Here is a 19477-nt window from a genome sequence, read left to right on the forward strand (position 1 = left end):
TTAAAAAAAAAACATATATTCAGTTGATACCGTGTTCCAAGAGAAGTAAGAGGAAGGTATTAATATTTGTCAGATTTAAAAATAAAAATAAAAAACATTTAAAAAAACATCAAACATCAGATTTTTAAAAAAAAAAGCATTAAAAAAGCATATTAAAAAAAAAGTAAATTTTATTTTTATTTATTTTTTTTTTCTTTCTAAAAAAGAAATCCCTAAATCGCGGATCTTAGGAATCGTTTTCTTACTCGCAATTTTTAACTTTTGTTATTCAGTAATATAAATTCATATTAAAACTTTTTTGCTCACAAATTATTTCACTTAAAATAATTTGTGCAAAACTTGAAAGCCTAATAGTTATGACAAGGCTTTTTTTTATTTTTATCGAGAACCTAAAATCCTTTTTTCCTGTTCTTTAATTTGAGATGTCAAAGCTTTTAAAAGTTAATGAGTGATATGCTGATTCTATGCATAAAAAAAATTCTTAGAACAATGTTAAGAATTAAGTTTACATATGACATTTCAGTTCACAACCGCTTTTCACAAAAGAAATCTCTTAACCAGTACTTTTATTACTAACACTTAAAGGAGTGGTGAAAGTAACTAAATAAATAACCGAAAAAATCAATAAAAGAAGAGAGAAAATGTTCTTTCTTCGATACTTTCTTCTTCATTTCATTCATAAAACGCATTCTAAGTTAAGAGTGTTGTCAAGTGGGATTGGAAAATCCTCTCAACCCCCTAACTCTTCAACGTTTGGCGAAAAAAGCTAATCGGGGGGGGGATACGGGAAAAGGTGCTAGGAAGTAATCATAATTCTGTCCTGTTCATTTCCTGGAGTTAAGAGACACATCTCACAGCCCTCACTTTTATTTGGACTGAAAGTTTTATTTGAGTTCTTTTTTTTTTTCTTTCTGTAACTTAACCTGTTATGTGGCGTCAAAAATCGGATTTACAGATATTTGCCCGCCAAGTGAAATTCCTATAAAATGTGTCACTTAAAAAAAAAAATGTTTTTTCTTATTAGTGGGAAGGAGGGGGAAGGGAATAATATGCTTTCTGAGATATATTAAGAAAAATCTTGAATTTTTTATTTTTTATTTTCTCAAATATCTCGGTAATTATTATTGTTATTGAATATCTTGATGTTGTTTTTTTGTTTTTTGTTTTTAAATTGATTTTCGACTTAGACATTGGTTATAATCTGATAAATGATTTTAACGAAATCATAATAGATTTTCTCAAGACGTGCTTTAATACTTAAGAAACTATTTTAAAGTCAATTATTATGGTTAAATTGTACGGTCAATTGTCAATTATTATGGTAAAATACGTGAATTATTTCATTTCATTTTATTTTATAACCGACCCAATTTTTAACAACCGACCCAATTTTTGGATTTACAACTACTAATAACAAGCTTAAGCCCGTCCCGCCCCCGTAAGGGGGCATCCGGGGGCTCTCCGAAAGTTCGAAGTGAGCGTAACAGTTCAATTACATGAGCAAACATATTCAAAATTTTCATATTAGAGTTTTAACAAATAGGTAGAATATTGAATATGAAATCCAGAAAACAGTGCTTCTTAGAAATAAACTAAATGCAAACAAACATTACAAAGAAAATAAACAGTAACAATCAGAAGAGATATTGATTTCGCATCTTCAGTAGGGGTGCAAAGTTAATAAAAGGAAACAATTTCACATGGAAAATATAGGATGTTTGTAACTCAGAATACAATTACAGCTGGCACAACAGTACTAAAGGTATCTAATTCCAGGAATTTTTTATATTATAATTTTTTATATTTTTTATATATTTTATATATATATATATATATATTTTATATATATATATATATATATATATATATATATATATATATATATATATATATATATATATATATATATATATATATATATATATATATATATATATATATATATATATATATATATATATATATATATATATATATATATATATATATATATATATAAACTCTAGGAACACAAGTGATTAAAATTTTCAAAATGAGGAATCATATAGGGGCAGAGATTGACAAAAGCACAAAACAAAAATAAAAAGCATTTTAAGAGAAAATTCAAGTAAAAATCAAACCATAACAGGTATATTAATAAGCCGTGATTTAAAGTGTATCTTTCCTAACAAGAGGCAGCAAAAGACCATCAGGATTCAGGGAGGTTTTTTTCACAACTACTAATGTTCAGCTCCGTAGCCTTGTAATTTTGAACTTAATCCAGAAGACAAGGAATTTCCTGGAACAAGTATTGGGAGAAATTTGCCTTCGGGGAGAACTTTTGGATGGAACTAACCTGCATTTGCGTGACATGGAGATGAAGACTACGAGAACCTCCCACGGTTACCTTGACGACAAGGGGACTCCAACCCATGATCCGTCTATCACTGAGGATATTTCACGTTAGCACAGTGATCGGTGCAAGCCAAAAGCGGGTTAACACATTCAGCCAACTTCCGCGTTAACGCATACAGGGTGTTCAGTTTAGTGCGCCTTTAATGTAATATTCAATAAGACAAAAAAGTGTACATATTTGTAGCTCTTAAATTAATAAAGCAAGGAACAAAGCAAATTAGGCATTGAAATTCGAAAACATAATTTTAAAAAAAGTGGGTGTAATTAGCATAAAACCTGTTTGATTGTAGGTTAAAACTTGTATGTGTTTATCAACTTCTCTGTATCTTCCAGCACTTAAACAGCTTTTGATTTTTCGTACACTCACCTTTCTCCTCTAGGATTAGCTGAATTTCAAGTTTGTTTTTATTTTTACCCTGGTAAATTAGTTTGCAACCCCCAATGGGCATACTGTTTGTCTTCATTTATTCATAAGGATTCTAAAAATATGCGTTAAGGGTCAGCCTGTCTTTATAGAAAAACCTGTTTGAAGAGTTTCATAAAGGCTTCAATTAAAATTTCTAAAATGAAGTATCTTTAGAATTTTATAGTAAGTTTTTTTCTTCTGTAAAGTGAAATTTTGTTCAAAATAAAAATTTCGAACAAAATTGGTTGAACTGTTCCAGTGGAATCAAATTTTTAAAAAGCCATGTATTTAAAATTTAATTTCACAGGAAATTCTCAGCCAATTTCGTTCAAGTTTCGTATTGAGCCATATAAAGTTACGTTGTTTAAAAATATGTAAAAATTTATGCAACTTGCAAAACTTTAAATATTTTCGACTATTATTAAATAAAGATATAAATAACATTAAAAATTATTTTTTACGAATAATTACTTTTTAGCGAATTTAATCTTTGTGAACAAAAATTTTTCAATTTGCTTAAAGTTAAATACAATAGGTACTAGGTATTTTTTTTAAATAGAAAGGCAAAATATTTTTTTAATTTTCTACGAAATGCATTTCTTCTAACAAGTAACGATAGTTATTTCGTCACTTTGACGAAATATTTGCTCGGAGCATACACCAGAAAACGGTTTCATCAAAAACGAAGAAATTTTTGTGAAATTTGAGTATCTATTTTTTTCAGTGAGCTTTATTTGTTCTATCCACAGTGATACCACAAATCGCAACACCTACAGATAAATCTCTATTCCTCGTATTTAGCAATATATCTGGTTGTTGAGACTCATAAACCAGGAAGAATAATTCACGATTCATTACACATGCTTTATAAAACTAAGCATACAAATAATTATGACTTAAAATATAACAGCCCCTCACCTATGGATCAATTGATTCAAATCGAATGTTCAGCAATAGATTTGATTTCAATGTTTAGCTTAATTCACAAGCGCCGAGTGCGGCTATGCTGTTTCAAACACAAGTTTAACTTACTCATGTACTCAAGTCAACAAAACGATGATGTGATTGAAGTAAAAATAGAAAGTTGAAGAGAAATTGGAGAAAAAAATATGATGATCATTAGAGAACCTTTTGTTATCCAATTGGAAGCCTTATTACCCGTAAAAAACATTAATAATAATAGTAATTATTAATATGAAAATAATAATAGAAATTGGGGAAGAAAAGAAGGTCACTAAAGAACCTTATTTATCCAATTGAAAGCCTTATTATCTCTAGGAAATCTTATTAATAATAATAATAGAAACTGGGGGAAAAGATGAAGGTCACTAGAGATCCTTATTTATCCAATTGGTAGCATTATTACCAGTAGAAAACCTTAATAATAATAATAGAAACTGGAAAAAAAGATGAAGTTTCCTAGATAACCTTATTCATCCAATTAAAAGCCTTATTATCACTAGGAAACATTATTAATCATAATAATAGAAATTGGCGAAAAAAAAGTTGAAGGTCACTAAAGAACCTTATTTATATAATTGGAGGACTTATTATTTCACTGAAACCTTGTTATAACCCGTAATTCTCTAACGAAGGCAAATTTTCTATGAACTATTTCATAATACTGTCATAAGAAAAACAGAAATTTCAAGTTAGATTTTAAATACATTCACATAATTTTTTAAAAGCAACAGTTATACTATAAAATTTTTTATTATAGTTAACTGTATGTATATCTTTTTTTTTAACCAGTTCAATATATAAGACAATTTGTAATGAAAAAATGGATTTAGTAAACATCTTACTACTGGCATAATTTTTCGTTGACAAAAGTATGTGTTCTTAGATACTAAGATGAAAAAAACCCAACTTGAGTGTAACGGAAAAATATAAATATCAAAATATATCTAAAACGTATCCGACTTAAACTTAGTCAAAATGTGTTCTAACACTAATCTTTGCTTGGATCTTAATTTTTTCAAATTAAAAGTACTAAGTAGATAGTAAGCATTAATTAATTTATATTATTATTAATTTTTAAAAAAACAAAAGAAAATTAAATGTAACAGTGCGTATAATAAGCGTAATAAATGAAAATAATACGTTTCTTTAACGTAAGCCTAAATGAAAATAATACCTTTCGCTATAGTTTTGTTAATCATTTGGCGCCATTTTGTTTAAATCGCTTTCGAACACTATTTTCTTCTTTAATATCACTTCCACAAATTGATTCGCTGGTTGCAATGACGATTACTTTATAGTTTGATATTGGAACTAAAACTTCCCAATAGCCAACACATTATTTGGCGACATTAGAAATGAATTCGATCACTTTCGTGCCTCTCCAATATACCTTGCACTTGAATCGCATTCACCGTCTGCTCATGGAATGATAGTTACGCCTCTCTAAACGTGAATTAAAGGGGAAACCTAGAAGTCCCATTCTCATTACTAAGACGAGATCTTCTAGTAAAGTGGAATACCAATTAAGACAGATAAATTCCATTTATTCCCGCTGAAACTGATATCGATGGACCTTATCTGGTATTTGCTTCGATTCCAGAATTTCCTTGGGAAGCTGCTTTGCTACAGAAGAGATTAGATCTGTTAAAATCTCATATGAATTTGCTAATTACTACGCTAGTTTATACTTTAAATTGTACTTTACATAAAAGATATTGTACTTACATACTTTGAATAGTTTATGCTTGAAATACGCTGGAACTTAAAACAATATGTGAGAAATTATAATCTTAGAATTACGGTAGCTGTTGAAAGCATAAATTACGGCAGCGTATTCATAAATGTCTCAAAAATTTTTAGTTTTTATTCGATCAAATTTATTTTTTTATTATTATTACAAATTTTGAAAAGAAAAAATACTATGCGCAATTTATTGTATGGATGCCAATTAAGATATCCTATCGCCAAGGTTTTAGAACCCTTCGAACTTTTGTTTAAATCGTTTGCGACTAGCATTTGTAAAAATGTAACTTCCACAAATTGATTTAATAGTTAGAATGACGATTACTTTATAGTTAGGTACTGATACTAAAATTTTTCAAAATCCGACACATTATTTGGCAACATTAGAAATGAATTCGATCACTTTTGTGTCTCGCCAATGTACCTTTGCGCTTGAATGCCATTCACCATTTGCTTATGGAATGATAGTTATGCCTCTCTCTAAACGTGAATTAAAGGTTAAATCTAGAAGGCCCATTCTGATTACTAAGACGGGATCCTTCAGTAAAGTGGAATACCAATTAAGACAGATAAATTCCAGTTATTCCCGCTGAAACTGATGTCGAAAGATCTTATCTGGTATTTGCTTCGATTCCAGAATTTCCCTAGAAAGCTATTCTGCTGCAGAAGAGATTACATCTGCGAAAATCTCATATGAATTTGTTAATTACGCCAATTTACATTTTAAATTGTAAATAGCGAATGAAATATGCTGGTGTTATTAACTTGGAATAAATTAAATGTAAGAAATTGTAATCTTCGAATCACAGTAGGTGTTTTAAGTCAGCGTTAATATAAACTTCTATCAAATTATTCTTATTTACTTGTTCAAGTTAGCAATTTTTTGTTTTTTGTTAATATTGCTATTATTATGATTATTAAATAATTTAAGCAAAGGATTTATATAATGTTTATCAAGTCTATATTGTATTCCGTTAACAATTCTCCAAACTTAAACCTTCGGATTCTTCTTCAAAGATGAAGTAAAAAAACACACAAATTTAGAGCACAGATTTATATTTATCAAAAGTGATTGATTTTTTGATTTTTTTTTTTTTTTTGATTTTTTCAATTTTATAGAAAGTTAAAATTAAAAAAATCAAAATATGCTTGATTTCCATGCGAAAATAAAGGAAGTAAAAAATTGTTATTAAAAATATTTCAAGTTTGATTCAGCAATCAAACAAATTGCGATGTTTTTAATTCCTCCTTTCTAAATAATTATTTGCCTAATTTCGATAATGTTTTTGTTTTTCCTTCCTTATATATTTTCCGTCGAGTTAAAATGAAGGCAGTTTATCCATTTAATTTTGGAGATCACTGAAAAAAAAATTTACTTTTAATTCTATAAATTTTGTACTGAATTCGAAAAGCAACTTTAATCTTCGAATATGGGATATTTTAATTAAGTTTCCACTTAAGATCTTAAGATAATTATAAGTAGTATAAGACATAATTTATTATTCATAATAAGTACTGCATCGAAATTTAGAACAATATATTAAATTGAATACTTATTCAAAACAGACTATTTTTGACGAAAAATATCACATTTAATCATTTTATTTTATCTAAAGCTATTTTTAAAAAAATATTCTAGAGAAAAACGTTTTTTAACATGCATTTAAATAGTTTGAAGATCATTTTGAACCATAACTTATTTCAGTTTCTTATTTTTCTTTACAGAAATGGCGGCAACTGTTCGATAAGGTAAGTTAATATTATCTTTTTTAGTGAATATTTTAAAACTTTATTTTTGGTATTTAATTATTACAAATAATTAACCTATTTCTCTAATACATATATTTTCACAAAATAAACACTATCGGCTTTATTATGCAAATGTTCCACTCAGCGATTTCCGAGTAAATTAAAGGAAATCTATTAAACAAAGTCCATTAAAGAAAAATGAAAAGATACAAGAATACACTTGCGTTCTACTTTTTTTTTCCCGAAGATTTTTTTCTCCCCAACCTTTAAAATTTATTGCGACGTTTAAAACAGATGGCGCAGTTAACTAAGAGAAACTATTAAATGAGACTTTTAAACTAACCACCACTTGCAAAAACAACGCATCACAGTTTACGGGAAAATAAGTAAACTAACAAAATTTATGCTGAACAGGTCTGAAATGTAGTAAAAAGCAGTGTTTCACAGTCTTTCTATTTTGAAGCGCCATCTGTTGATTAAGTTTGTGCCTAATTTTGAAATGTGTTGAGAATAATTTTTCCTCAAATTGCATTGTCTTCTTTCGTTTTTTTTTTTTTTTTTTTTTTTTTTTTTTAACTATTAATTTTTTTTCTTTCAAATCAACAGTCATTTTTGCTGCACTTGGTACTCGTATGTATCGTTGATTCACTATATGTAATATTTAATTATTAACAAACCCTTTAGCATGTATATTTGTGAATAAATTAATTTTTTAATTAAATATCTCATTTATATTTATAATCACCATCAAAAAAAAGCATCGAATGAATTATTCGCTGATAAATTAAAAATGAACTTAATTATATGAGTAAAATTAAATACCGATAAAGTTAGACACCTTTGCTTTATAATGGTTTTCAGTCCCGTAGACCGTATTTGGAGTGTAATCATTGTGGACTTTTTCATTAATATATTTGTTCTCAGTTTAATATTTTGAGAGGGCTAATCTGTCAATCTCGCAAACAGCGGCTCAAATCTCAGCACCTACGTCACAATATATATTTCATTCTCTTAACACGTGAGGAGTTTACAGTGTCCTACATTCCTCAATTGATGACCATGGACTATTGAAATACGAAACTCTCACTCACGCATATATGGCAACACCACAGAGCTACCAACCACAAAAATAGCTTAGTATTTCTCATCACTCATGATACATGCCACCACTAGATAAACAAATTCCAGTCACTTTCCATGGTTTGCTTAACAAAAAAACTCAACCACAACTTAATTTCAAAAGTGCATTACTTTAACAAAAGGCTTAACATAACCTAACTCCAAAGTCCAGTTAAATTTCACTTCTACTGTTTTAAAATCGCGCGGTTTGTAAAAAGTTGCAAAAACTAAATAGGTTTGAATTCACGGATTTTTTAACCGTACCAGTTGAGAATGTTTTCAAATCCGTAAGTCAGAGAAACGTTCTTGACCGTAAGGTTCATGGTTAATTGGATGGACAGACTGCTGCCAGTTATTTTACCGCAATTTTGAAAGAAAAATTCTAAAATTGTTGAACACCTTTTATTTTATTTTATATTTCATAACCGTCGTTGAACAGCAGACCCAGTTTTTGGGTTTACGACTACTAATGTTCAACTCCGTAGCCTTGTAATTTTGATCCCATTCCAAAAGACAAGGGAACACCTGGATCAAGTATTGGGAGAAATTTGTCTTCGTGGAGGACTTTTTGATGGAAAAGCCGCATTTGCGTTAGATGGAGAGGAAGATTACGAAAACCTCCCATGGTTAGCCTGACGGCAAGGGGACTCTAACCCATGATCCGTCTACCACTGAGGATATTTTATGCCAGCACTGTGGTCGGTGCAAGTCGGATGCGGAATTTGTATCGGCCAGCCATCGCTGGGATCGAACCCCGGTTCACCTCGTTGGAAGGCGAGCGCTCTATCCCCTGAGCCATCGTGGCTCTGTTGAATACCTTTGAGGTGACTTATAACGTAGAATAAATAGCCAGTCAAATCACCAAATCGACCATCTTTAATACCAGCATTTACTCCAACTGGTCGGCTAAAGGTCAATTCCTATAGCCACCTGCCGAAAACTGGTGGCATTAGTAGTAGGACTTTACTTACGTCGCAGTAAGGCTGACAATAGGCTAGTGATGACTGTCTAGGAAATAAATATCTCTGAGGATGATCCGATGAGGATGATGGTCACAATTTCGATTCTCAGCTGAAGGGATGGTTCTCTCCACTTTGGTAGCCCGACGATGCAGGACCGATACCTCGCTATCTCGGTCCTTTCACGTGCTGATCAAAGTGGTCATCCACACTCTCGCTGACGTCTACTAGTGATGCTTCACTTTGGTGACCCTCCTTGAGCCGTGTCTTACCATTAGAGCACAGTTTGACCAAAAATTGGTGGAAAGACTCACCAAATGTTTGCGGGCTGTCATCGATTCAAAAGAAGAGCATCATGAAGGCGCTATACCATATCTTCTTTCACTTACATTAAGTATAGAAAAAAAATCACTTCGGGTAAATCTAGAGTGAACCAAAAAGTTTGAAAAGCAGAAAAAATAATTTAAAAATTTAAAATTTCAAACAAATTATGGCATTGGGAAAATAAGTTTGTCATAATTTGTTTGCATTTTGATATTTTGAAAACTTCAAATTTTGAGATGGCAATGGTGGTGAAACAGAATTTGCCATTACAAATTTTTCCCGTTGTATAGTGTCCTCTTAATAGATGCCTCGGTTTCGTAAAGCTGGGTGTTAGCCAAATAGTGTATATAATTAGTTTAACTAACATTATAATGTTTATTAACTAGCTGAATACCCGTTCTTCGCACGAGGTGAATAAAAAAAGGTAAATAATCTATAATTCAGTGCTGAGAAATATTACGAGAATATTATAAACTGAGAAATATTATAAACTGAGAGACATAAAGACTGATGGAAGAACTAGGTAAGTGTCTTTTTAAGAGGAGTTAATGAATCAGAGAAAATAACATAAAGTTGCTATATTAATGTAGGTATGTTTAATGAAACAGAACTGTTTTTGACTTCACTTTAATCTTAATATAACTAATCCACATTAGTTTTTAGTATGCTTGTATGTTTCTTATTCCAAATTAGGAAGTGGTAAATAAAATAAGGCAACGAATTAATAGTCCCGTCTTGTAATAAAATACTTCGGATAGGACTTTTTTTTTCGCTCTGAAAATGCCCCTTACCTGGTTCTTCTACTAAGCTTTTTTTAATTAATATAGCGAAAGTAATATAATTTTTTTTTATTGTTATTTGTTACCCTTTACGGTGGCTTTACGTTATTAAAGTAAGCGAAATTCTTTTTTGATGCTAATGCTCGCGGACCAACTCGTGATAGTCAAAATTTACCACTATCAAGTAATTTTCTCCAGTACATATCCCTTTCGAGGGGCCGTAAAACACTTATTTCCAAAGTATTGGCATTAAAACTGCTTAGTATTGGAGCAGTTTTAATAATCACCATTAAAAAAAAATATTTACGATGTTTTTATTCGTTAATTTAGAAAGAAAAAAAACCTCTCAGTGTAACATATGTAAAGAAATGCGAAATTTTTCTTCTCATTAAAAACAACCTTCTATTTTGTTTTATGTCAAAGTAACGCGAAAACTTAATTTTGATATTTCTTTTATAACAAGACTGATTACGTCTTTGAATACTGTCTAAAATTACATGCAACTCTATCTAATATTTTTAATTAAATACTTAATTTCGAGTATCGTCGGTTTTTTTTATTGCTTTATTTTTTTCTTCTTAATTTTTATCCAACTAAGGAAGAAAAAAAAACATCATATCGTTTCCTTGTCAGCCTTATGATTTGCCTAACAAGTCTTATTACTTAGACTGCTTTAATTAATTTTCTCTCTTTCGTGCTGTAAGAAATTCAACGATATAAATCAAATTGCTCCTTGAATTCCTTTGGATAGATGATTGAAATCACTACAAGGAAAAAAATATATAAAAAAAAGCATTTCATCTAACATTTAAAATTAAAAAAAAGAAAGGACGAACATGTATAGTGAAATGTTCAATTTAAGAGCGTATAGGGACTTAGCTTATTAAAAAAGTGGTTTTAGTTAATTTTAAAGCCTAATAATAATAATAATTATGATAAGAATAATAAAGATAATAGTAGCTAATAGATAATAATAGGCTTAGTAGCTTTAATAAAGTGACTTTAGTTAGTTTTTAGGCCTAGTGATAATAATAATAACAATGATAATAATAGCAGCTTATAAAAAATTATTTTAATAAATTTTTAGGCATATAATAGAAATAGCATATATATAACGATATAATAATTGGCTTAAATAGCTTATGAAAAGGGATTTTTTGCTTAATAATAATAATAATAGTGATAATAATAATTATTATAATAGTAAGTTATAGATAATAGTAATATAATGATAGGCTTAGTATCTTATAAAAAAATTGATTTTAATTAATTTTAGGCCTAACAATTATAATAATGCTGATAATATTATAAATAATAAATTATTAAAAATGCAAATAATATATTTTTTGAAATTATTGAGTAATTAAATTTCTTAAAATGAGCTTTTAGCTCAAGCAAGCTTGTACATCGTGCCACTAACCGTTTTTAATGAAAATAACACATAATTGTTGATTGGGCCATAGTTTCTGAAGTTGGATTAAATTGAAACAAACAACCGAAACATTAAATTACGAATTTAAGCGAAATATTCTCTATTTAGGATAGTTCTTAATATTCTGTTTGAGTGACTTTGATTCATGCCATGCTCTACGGTACTACGACAAATCATCAAATTTTACCAGATTTACTGAATTTTATCACACAATATAAAACCATATTTTATATTTAATTTTACCACATTTATCACCAAAGCACTCTTAGGTAAAAATTACCGACCTATTAGTATTTCCATAGAGCCAAAAACCCGATAAATTTAAACACATTTCGGTAGTTTTGGCCATCTTTTTTTTCTCAGTGAAGTTTTCATCAATAAAACCTCAACAAAGTCAAGTTTATCCCAATGCTTAATCCAGATGTCCACTTGTCTTCCGAGTCACGTTTTTAATTACAAAGCTACCGAGTTAAATATTGATTAAATCGGTTGTTCAACACAGCGGGGATGAAATTAAATAAAACGAGGGTACATATCAACATATTTTACTTCGAGAACCCGGTACATATTTTCAGATTACTGCCCGCGTTTATCTAACTTTATGAACCAACTGATATGTTTTAAGAGAAATAGCTTATGACGCTAATTCTTTACCTAGACCATTGTAGCTATAGCCTCTTCTGACTAGAGCGTTAACATAAATTTTGTGGTATATAGATCATGGGTTAAGAGTCACATTGTCAGACTCTCAACTGTAGGTTATTATGACTTCCCTTCCATTTAACCCACGATAATGTTCGTTGAAAATTCGAATGCTCGCTGTTACTTATCTGAATCTTAAGTTGCACTGAACATAAAATTAAACGACTCAAGAAACAGAATAGACTGTACTGCCCCATATTCTGTAATCTTTGGCATTATTGTAAAATGAAAAATTAGAAAAAAATGGCTTAGTTAAAAGTCATAAAAAAAAGAAGAAAACGAAATTTAAAAGTACTAAGAGGCTTTGCACGCCAACCCCCGTAACTGATTCTTATTCATTACTGTTAATTTCTTTTTAAACGTCAATATTTTCTACTAAAGAGCGAAACTTTTTGGTTTAAAAAAAATATTTCAGCTTTTAGGTAAGATCCTTTTGTTAATTATAACGACAATTACCTGGATTTGAAAAATAATCTGAAATTGAAAGAAAAAAAGTTAAGCCTAAGGAACACAGAATGTGTGGCTCAGTAAGAAGAAACAAATGAGAAGTAATTTTGCTCATTGACGAAATTTAAATAACTAAAGTCGAGAATGGTTCGTATCGCTCGTAATAAATTTTTTTATTTTTTTTTTTATTTTTCAAAATGTCACTAAAAATGTTGAGATTTATATCTGACAACACGCTATCTCGCTCTTCTATCAATCACTCACTCACTCTCTCTCTCACGCACTCTTTTTCTCTCTCTCACTCTCTTATACTCTTGATTGACACCTACTCGAGCTCAAGTTTATAAAATAACGATATAAAGGTCTAATTACGAAGGGGGGGAAATTTCTACAACAATGGATAAATAGTCTATATTTAAAGTTAAAATGGTCTCATTAAAATTATAATACAATGACAAATTCAGCCAATAAATTTCATCTCTGTAGTTGCATTTCAACGGAGAGTAGCTCGACTAAAATGATTTTTTTCTTTTTTTACTATAAGTTTAACAGATAATAATTCTCAAAGTAACAATGCAATCTTAATTTTTTTTCTTATTCCATCAAACTCCTTGTACACTTTTTCTGCTCACCTTCATAATTTCAAGTTTCTAAGTCTTATGGATTTTGAACAATAAAAGCAAAATTGTAACGTAAAGCAAAAAGAGTGAGAAAAAAATTCGCAAAACAAATGCTCTTAAAATTTCAAGAACTTTCACGCAAATCAGAACTTTGAAGAAAAAAACTCTAGGTTAAGTTCATAAATTAGCGTGGCCCTCTCAGCATGCCAAATTTCAACTCTCATTCCTGCTGCCTGTAGAGCTGCCCGTATGGTATTTTTTCCGACAAGTTTCGAGCAAATTGATAATTCTCGAACAAATTATCGAATGTCAATTTTTTTAAAACTCCATCGTAATCTCTGTATATTTTCTAAATACTTTAATCATTTTAATTGTTAACGTCGTATAGTTTTTATACAGCTAAATGAAATTTAACGTTAAAAATCTCTAGGCTATGTTTATAAATAAACCTGGCCCTCTCAACATGTCAAATTTCAGCTCTCATTCCTGCTGCCTGTAGAGCTGCCCGTATGGTATTTTTTCCCACAAGTTTCGATCAAGTTAATAATTCTCAAGCAAATTATTAATATTAATTTCGTGATTCCATCGTTATCTTTGTACATTTTTCTACACACCTTAATAACTTGAATTATTAACATCATATAGTTTCTGTACAGCTAAATAAAATTTAACGTTAAGGTAAAGACCCAAAGCAGCTGTGCCGACCCTTCCGGTTTTTTAATATAGAAGTGTTTGATACTTAAAGATATAAAAATGTTGGGTAAAACAAAGAATTTTTTCCCCAAGAACTTTGTACTGTAAGTGACTGTATTCAGTAGAGTTTAACAATAAAAATAGAAAATAAAAAGAAATTCTAAAAATTTATAGAATAAGCAAAAAATAAGATCGATATTTTATGAAGACTCTGAAAAGAAGGCAATTATTTTAAAGTTAAAAGGCTTTAATTTATTTAATTGGATGAATGCATATACAGATACTAGAAAACAGGATTTACTGTTATATTATCTAAAGGAAAATTTGCGAATTATGTTTTTGAAAACCGGGTTATACAACAATCGGAAATAAATAATGAAAGTTTTGTGATTATGTTCATATGATTAATGGATCGCTTCAAAGGATTTTTGGAGAAAAAAGTGAAATCTGAGTAAAATTGGATCATCTAGCCATTTAAGAGAAGCAAAAAACTCACATTATTTTGGTATTCATTTATTTACTTATTTATTTGCTCGAGAGGGGTCAAATGCAATCTTATTTATTTGTTTATTTTAATTTCTCGTGTTTTTTAACAAATAATTTAAGACAGAATTTTCAAAAATCCTGTTTGGTAGTTTTGACTTTAATGCTGTGTTTGAACATCATGAAAAAATGCTTATTCGAGTGAAAAGTGAACGGTGAATAAGTACAGCAGACTCCAGCGTTGTTTCGATATTTCTGTTCAATATTATCTACTATAAACAATACTTTCTTGCCACAGAATCGAAAAAAAATTATTATACATTACATTTATTACATGTGGCTGGGTGGCGCAGTTGGTTTGTCGTCGGCCTTCTGAGCCCAAGTCTGCGGGTTCGATCCCCGGCCCAGACACCGGATTTTCGGGATGCAGAAAATCCTCAGCGGTCATGTCGTATGATTACGCGGCATGTAAAAGATCCCTGGAGTGCCTCATTGGCTTTTGGCATTTCCGGCAAAATTAAAAAAATTCCTCGTGCACTTTAGAATCCAAATGGAGTCTCGGTGCTGCCATCTAGTGTGGCAGAAACTAGACCTCCAAATTAACATGACCAACGGTATCTCACCCATTGTGGTGGTCCTGAAAGAGTGGATACCACCTCTGGAGAACGCACTAGGTCTGCTCATCGGCAAGACCGATTATGCAGCTCATTGGAAATAAAAAAAAAACATTTATTACATTTTACATATATTACATTTTTATACTAATACTAGCTGAATACCCGTTTTTTGTACTGGATGACAGTGAAAAAAAGAATCAATAAACCAGTACTAAACATCACTACAAAATAATGCACAAGACTATATGACAAATACCAACACAATTAATAAGTATAGAATAATTCTAATTATTTATTTATTACCCTCCCCGGTAGCTTTATTCCATTAAATTAAGCAAAACAAGTTATTTTTTTGTTCATCCCATCATAATAATGATTAATTGTATTCAGTATTATCTGACATATGCTATTGCTCGATGCAAATCATGATATTTAAGATTTTACCACGTTAAACAAGCTACTTTCTCCTGTACTTACATCTTCTAAAGGCTTTTAAAAACTTATTTTCTCGGTATCTGTCATGAAAATGCAAATTATTAATTCAGCTTTAATAGGCACCAAATTTACTGTTCAAATACATAGAGCATATATAATGGTACTTATTAAAACTGTCCCAATTACCGTAGTGCCAGTAGTACTTATTGCCTAAGAATATATCTACGTTTAGGTGTCAATTATAGTATATTATATTTCATAACCGTTGTTGAATAGCCGACCCAATTTTTTGAGTTTAGGGCTACCAATTCTCAACTCCGTAGTCTTGTAATTTTGAACCCAATCCGGAAGATAAGGGAACTCTTGGATCAAGTATTGGGATAAACTTATCTTTTTGGAGAACTTTTTGATGGAAATAACACTCATTTGCGTTACATGAAGAGGAAAACCACGAAAACCTCTCACAGTTAGACTGATGGCAAGGGGACTCTAACCCATGATCTGTATCCCATTGAGGATATTTTACGTCAGCACTGTGGTCGATGTGAGCCGGGTGCAGAATTCTTCTCCAACAGCCATCGCCGGGATTTGAACCTGCTTCACCTCATTGCGAGGCACCGCGGCTCTCATTAATAATATGATGACTTTCTACGGTTCCCCCTAACGAATAAGTAGGTTACATCCATTAATCGAAACTCCATTAATTTTGCTTTTTAGATTATAACCTATTTCTTTTAATTTTTTTTATTGCAGTTAGCACAAATTACCGAAATTAACTAAGCCTCATTGACGCCAATAACAGTTTGACCATTTTTACGCTTTCTGACACCAATTAGCACCATTTCTCCAATGATTTTGCTTTTTAGTTGATAACTTATTATTTTACTTCAATTAGCGACAGTCGTCAAAATAAATTGCCTTTGGCGTATATAATATTGGCCTTTTTTTTCCGTCTCTCCTCAAAGAATTAACACAATTCTCTATTAATTTTGCTTTTCAGTATAATCTTTTTTTTATTATTTCGATTTCCTTTTGATTTCGAAATATTTAGTTTCATAGTAACGCGTCTTAAAAGCGAGACTTTACCCAAAATAAACACGTGGTTTCAAAAAACTGTAGAAATGCTAGAGAGATTTCGCACATTTACTTTAAATTCCGTACGCTTCCCAGATTAATACAAGATTTAATCGATTTTTTTTTTCTGACCCTGCGTATCTTTACGTTTCGTTGACTTTAACAAATCTGTGAGCAAGCTCTTCATATCTATTGAATGTTATAGTTATTCTGTTTAAGCCCACCTTCGAATTTACAACATGGGCAGGTTACAGATTGATTAAGAAGAACGCCAACTCTAAATGATTGTGGAGGATTCGTTATTACAAAATGTTAGAAAGAATATAGTGATTTTACAACAATGGGATACATGTAAGTGACGTAGTGTGGGTATCTCGATTTTGATTGGTTGTTGAAACGTGGCATTTGTTTACGGTAGCAACCGTTTGTTCCATTTTATTTCGAGTAAGCCGAACCCGTAAAGTATCAATCTTCTTTAGTGACACATTCTATACTTCTTTGCGAGAGATTTCAATACTTTCACCATATATTTTTTTGTACTTAGCACAAAGACAGGCACTAAGCCATGTAGAACATAGACAAATAATTATGCACCGAAGTTGCCACGAAACAAAATTATTTCACGGTAACAATAAAATACATAAACAAATATTAAATCAAAGTTAAGTAAAAGACCTAGATGAAAAAGATTTATATTTCAACAAATTCGATGTACGATACGACGGCGTATTTAATTGACTTCACATTAACTAACACAGAGATGCCAACTGCTCCGGACACACCAAAATAATTTTAAAAAAACGGTAAATATCTACAAATTAAATTTTTCAAATATTTAACTATTTTTGCTTGCTTTTTAAAAGGTATAGCATGACGTAAGTACTATAAAGTGATGAATTATATAAGCCCACGAATTATTTAGAAATAGTGGTGGATGAAAATCTACTAAATTGAATTTATTAAACCAAGAATCACAATTGATAAACCACCACTTTAAAATGTATATTTGCTGTCCGGAGCAAGTTGGCATCTCTGCTAACATTCTGACTTATATGGAGAAACTTTGCTCAACCTCAACACGCCATTTTGCTTATAAGCAATCAGCTGGCGCTTATGTCATAGGTCACATGTGTGAGTATCTGTAATCTTCTTCTTGAAGTGCAAGTACCCAATTGGTTGTTTTAATAAATAAAAATAAAAAAGAAAGAAGTAGTGATTTTAGTTTAAAAATTATGGTTGTCTAATTGCCAGGCTTTCTCACTGCACGCGATCGCAAATACTTACACGATCAGTTCTACTTACATGTTATTTTTAAGCATTCGCTGGCACACGTAGGGCAATCAGATGTAGTTAGAAGTAAGGCTCCTATACTATCAGAGCTGACCTATCAAGCAATATTGGAGCAAACAAGTTCGCAAGTTAACATTATGTTAGTATTAGTTATGTTATTACAGAGATACCAACTGCGCCGGACACGCCAAAATAATTTAAAAAACTGTAAATAACTACAAAGTAAATTTTGCAAATAGTTGACAATATTTGCAAGCTTTTAAAAATGTAAAGCATGTAATAAGTACTATAAAGTGGTGAATTATATAAGCCTACGCATTGTTTAGAAATAGTGGTGGATTAAAATCTACTAAATCGAACTTATTAAACCAAGAATTACAATTAATAAACTACCACTTGAAAATATTTATTCGCTGTGCTTATGTTAGCTCTTTGCTCCAACAATAAATGATAAGTCGGCCTGTCTAATTCAGGGGCTCTAGTTAGAAGGAATCGAAATCGAATCCCTTAAAAATCGAAGCTATCTTTTTAATTTCTGCGATACGAATTACGAATGTCTTTTTCATTTCTGTGATGATTGTCTACCAACATGTACAACAAGTTGTTGGTGATTTTTTGACAAAAGCATCTTACGGTGCGTGGCACGTGGTTCTATCTCAAGTGTTTAAAAGCTGTAAAAGTTTTATAATCTAAAGTACAGTTAATGATTTTTTTCTTCTTCCAGTTTGACAACGAAGGTTTTGGTGAAATTCCGTGGGATGATTTTCTTGTGGCTCTGGAGAGTCCAGACTTCCAAGAATGCATTGAGCCATCGAAGAGGGAAGTCCTGGCTTCCAAGGCCAGAGAAAACAAGACCTACGCCATCACATTCGATGACTTCGTTGCAGTGGTCAGTACTCTCTTTTTCTTAACTGCACTCCTCTATTTGTCTTGTCACTATCAATATTTAATCATTATCACGTTTTATATGAGCTTCCTAATTGCGTATGATAGTGAAATTGAATCGATTTATTATGCATTGCGTTCATTAAAATCAGTAGTCGGAAAAAAAATCAGATCTAGTGTGTATAATATTTTTGAAGGCCCCTTTAGGTATTTACGAAAAAATATTATATTAGTATCATCATAGATTGATTGAAATTTTTTGTAAAGTGAGAAAAAAATGGGTGGAGTAATAAAATTCCAATGAAGCCTAAATCGGACAGGATACCATGTCAGGTCCCTAGCACCGACATTTAAACATATTGA

At 30.8% G+C, this 19477-nt stretch overlaps 1 protein-coding gene across 1 annotated transcript in view; it reads left to right on the plus strand.

Moving 5' to 3' along the window:
* The window catches only part of LOC107438948 (protein rhomboid), a 315987-nt gene that overhangs the window by 189631 nt on the left and 106879 nt on the right, over positions 1-19477 (plus strand). The window contains exons 4-5 of the mRNA XM_043042883.3: positions 7232-7255; positions 18954-19118. Coding sequence (XP_042898817.1) covers positions 7232-7255; positions 18954-19118 — 189 coding nt within the window. The remainder of the gene's footprint in view (positions 1-7231; positions 7256-18953; positions 19119-19477) is intronic.

The sequence above is a fragment of the Parasteatoda tepidariorum genome, chromosome 8 (genome assembly GCF_982258835.1).
Source record: "Parasteatoda tepidariorum strain Cologne lab strain chromosome 8, Ptep-v5.0, whole genome shotgun sequence".
In the NCBI taxonomy this organism is placed as follows: domain Eukaryota; kingdom Metazoa; phylum Arthropoda; class Arachnida; order Araneae; family Theridiidae; genus Parasteatoda; species Parasteatoda tepidariorum.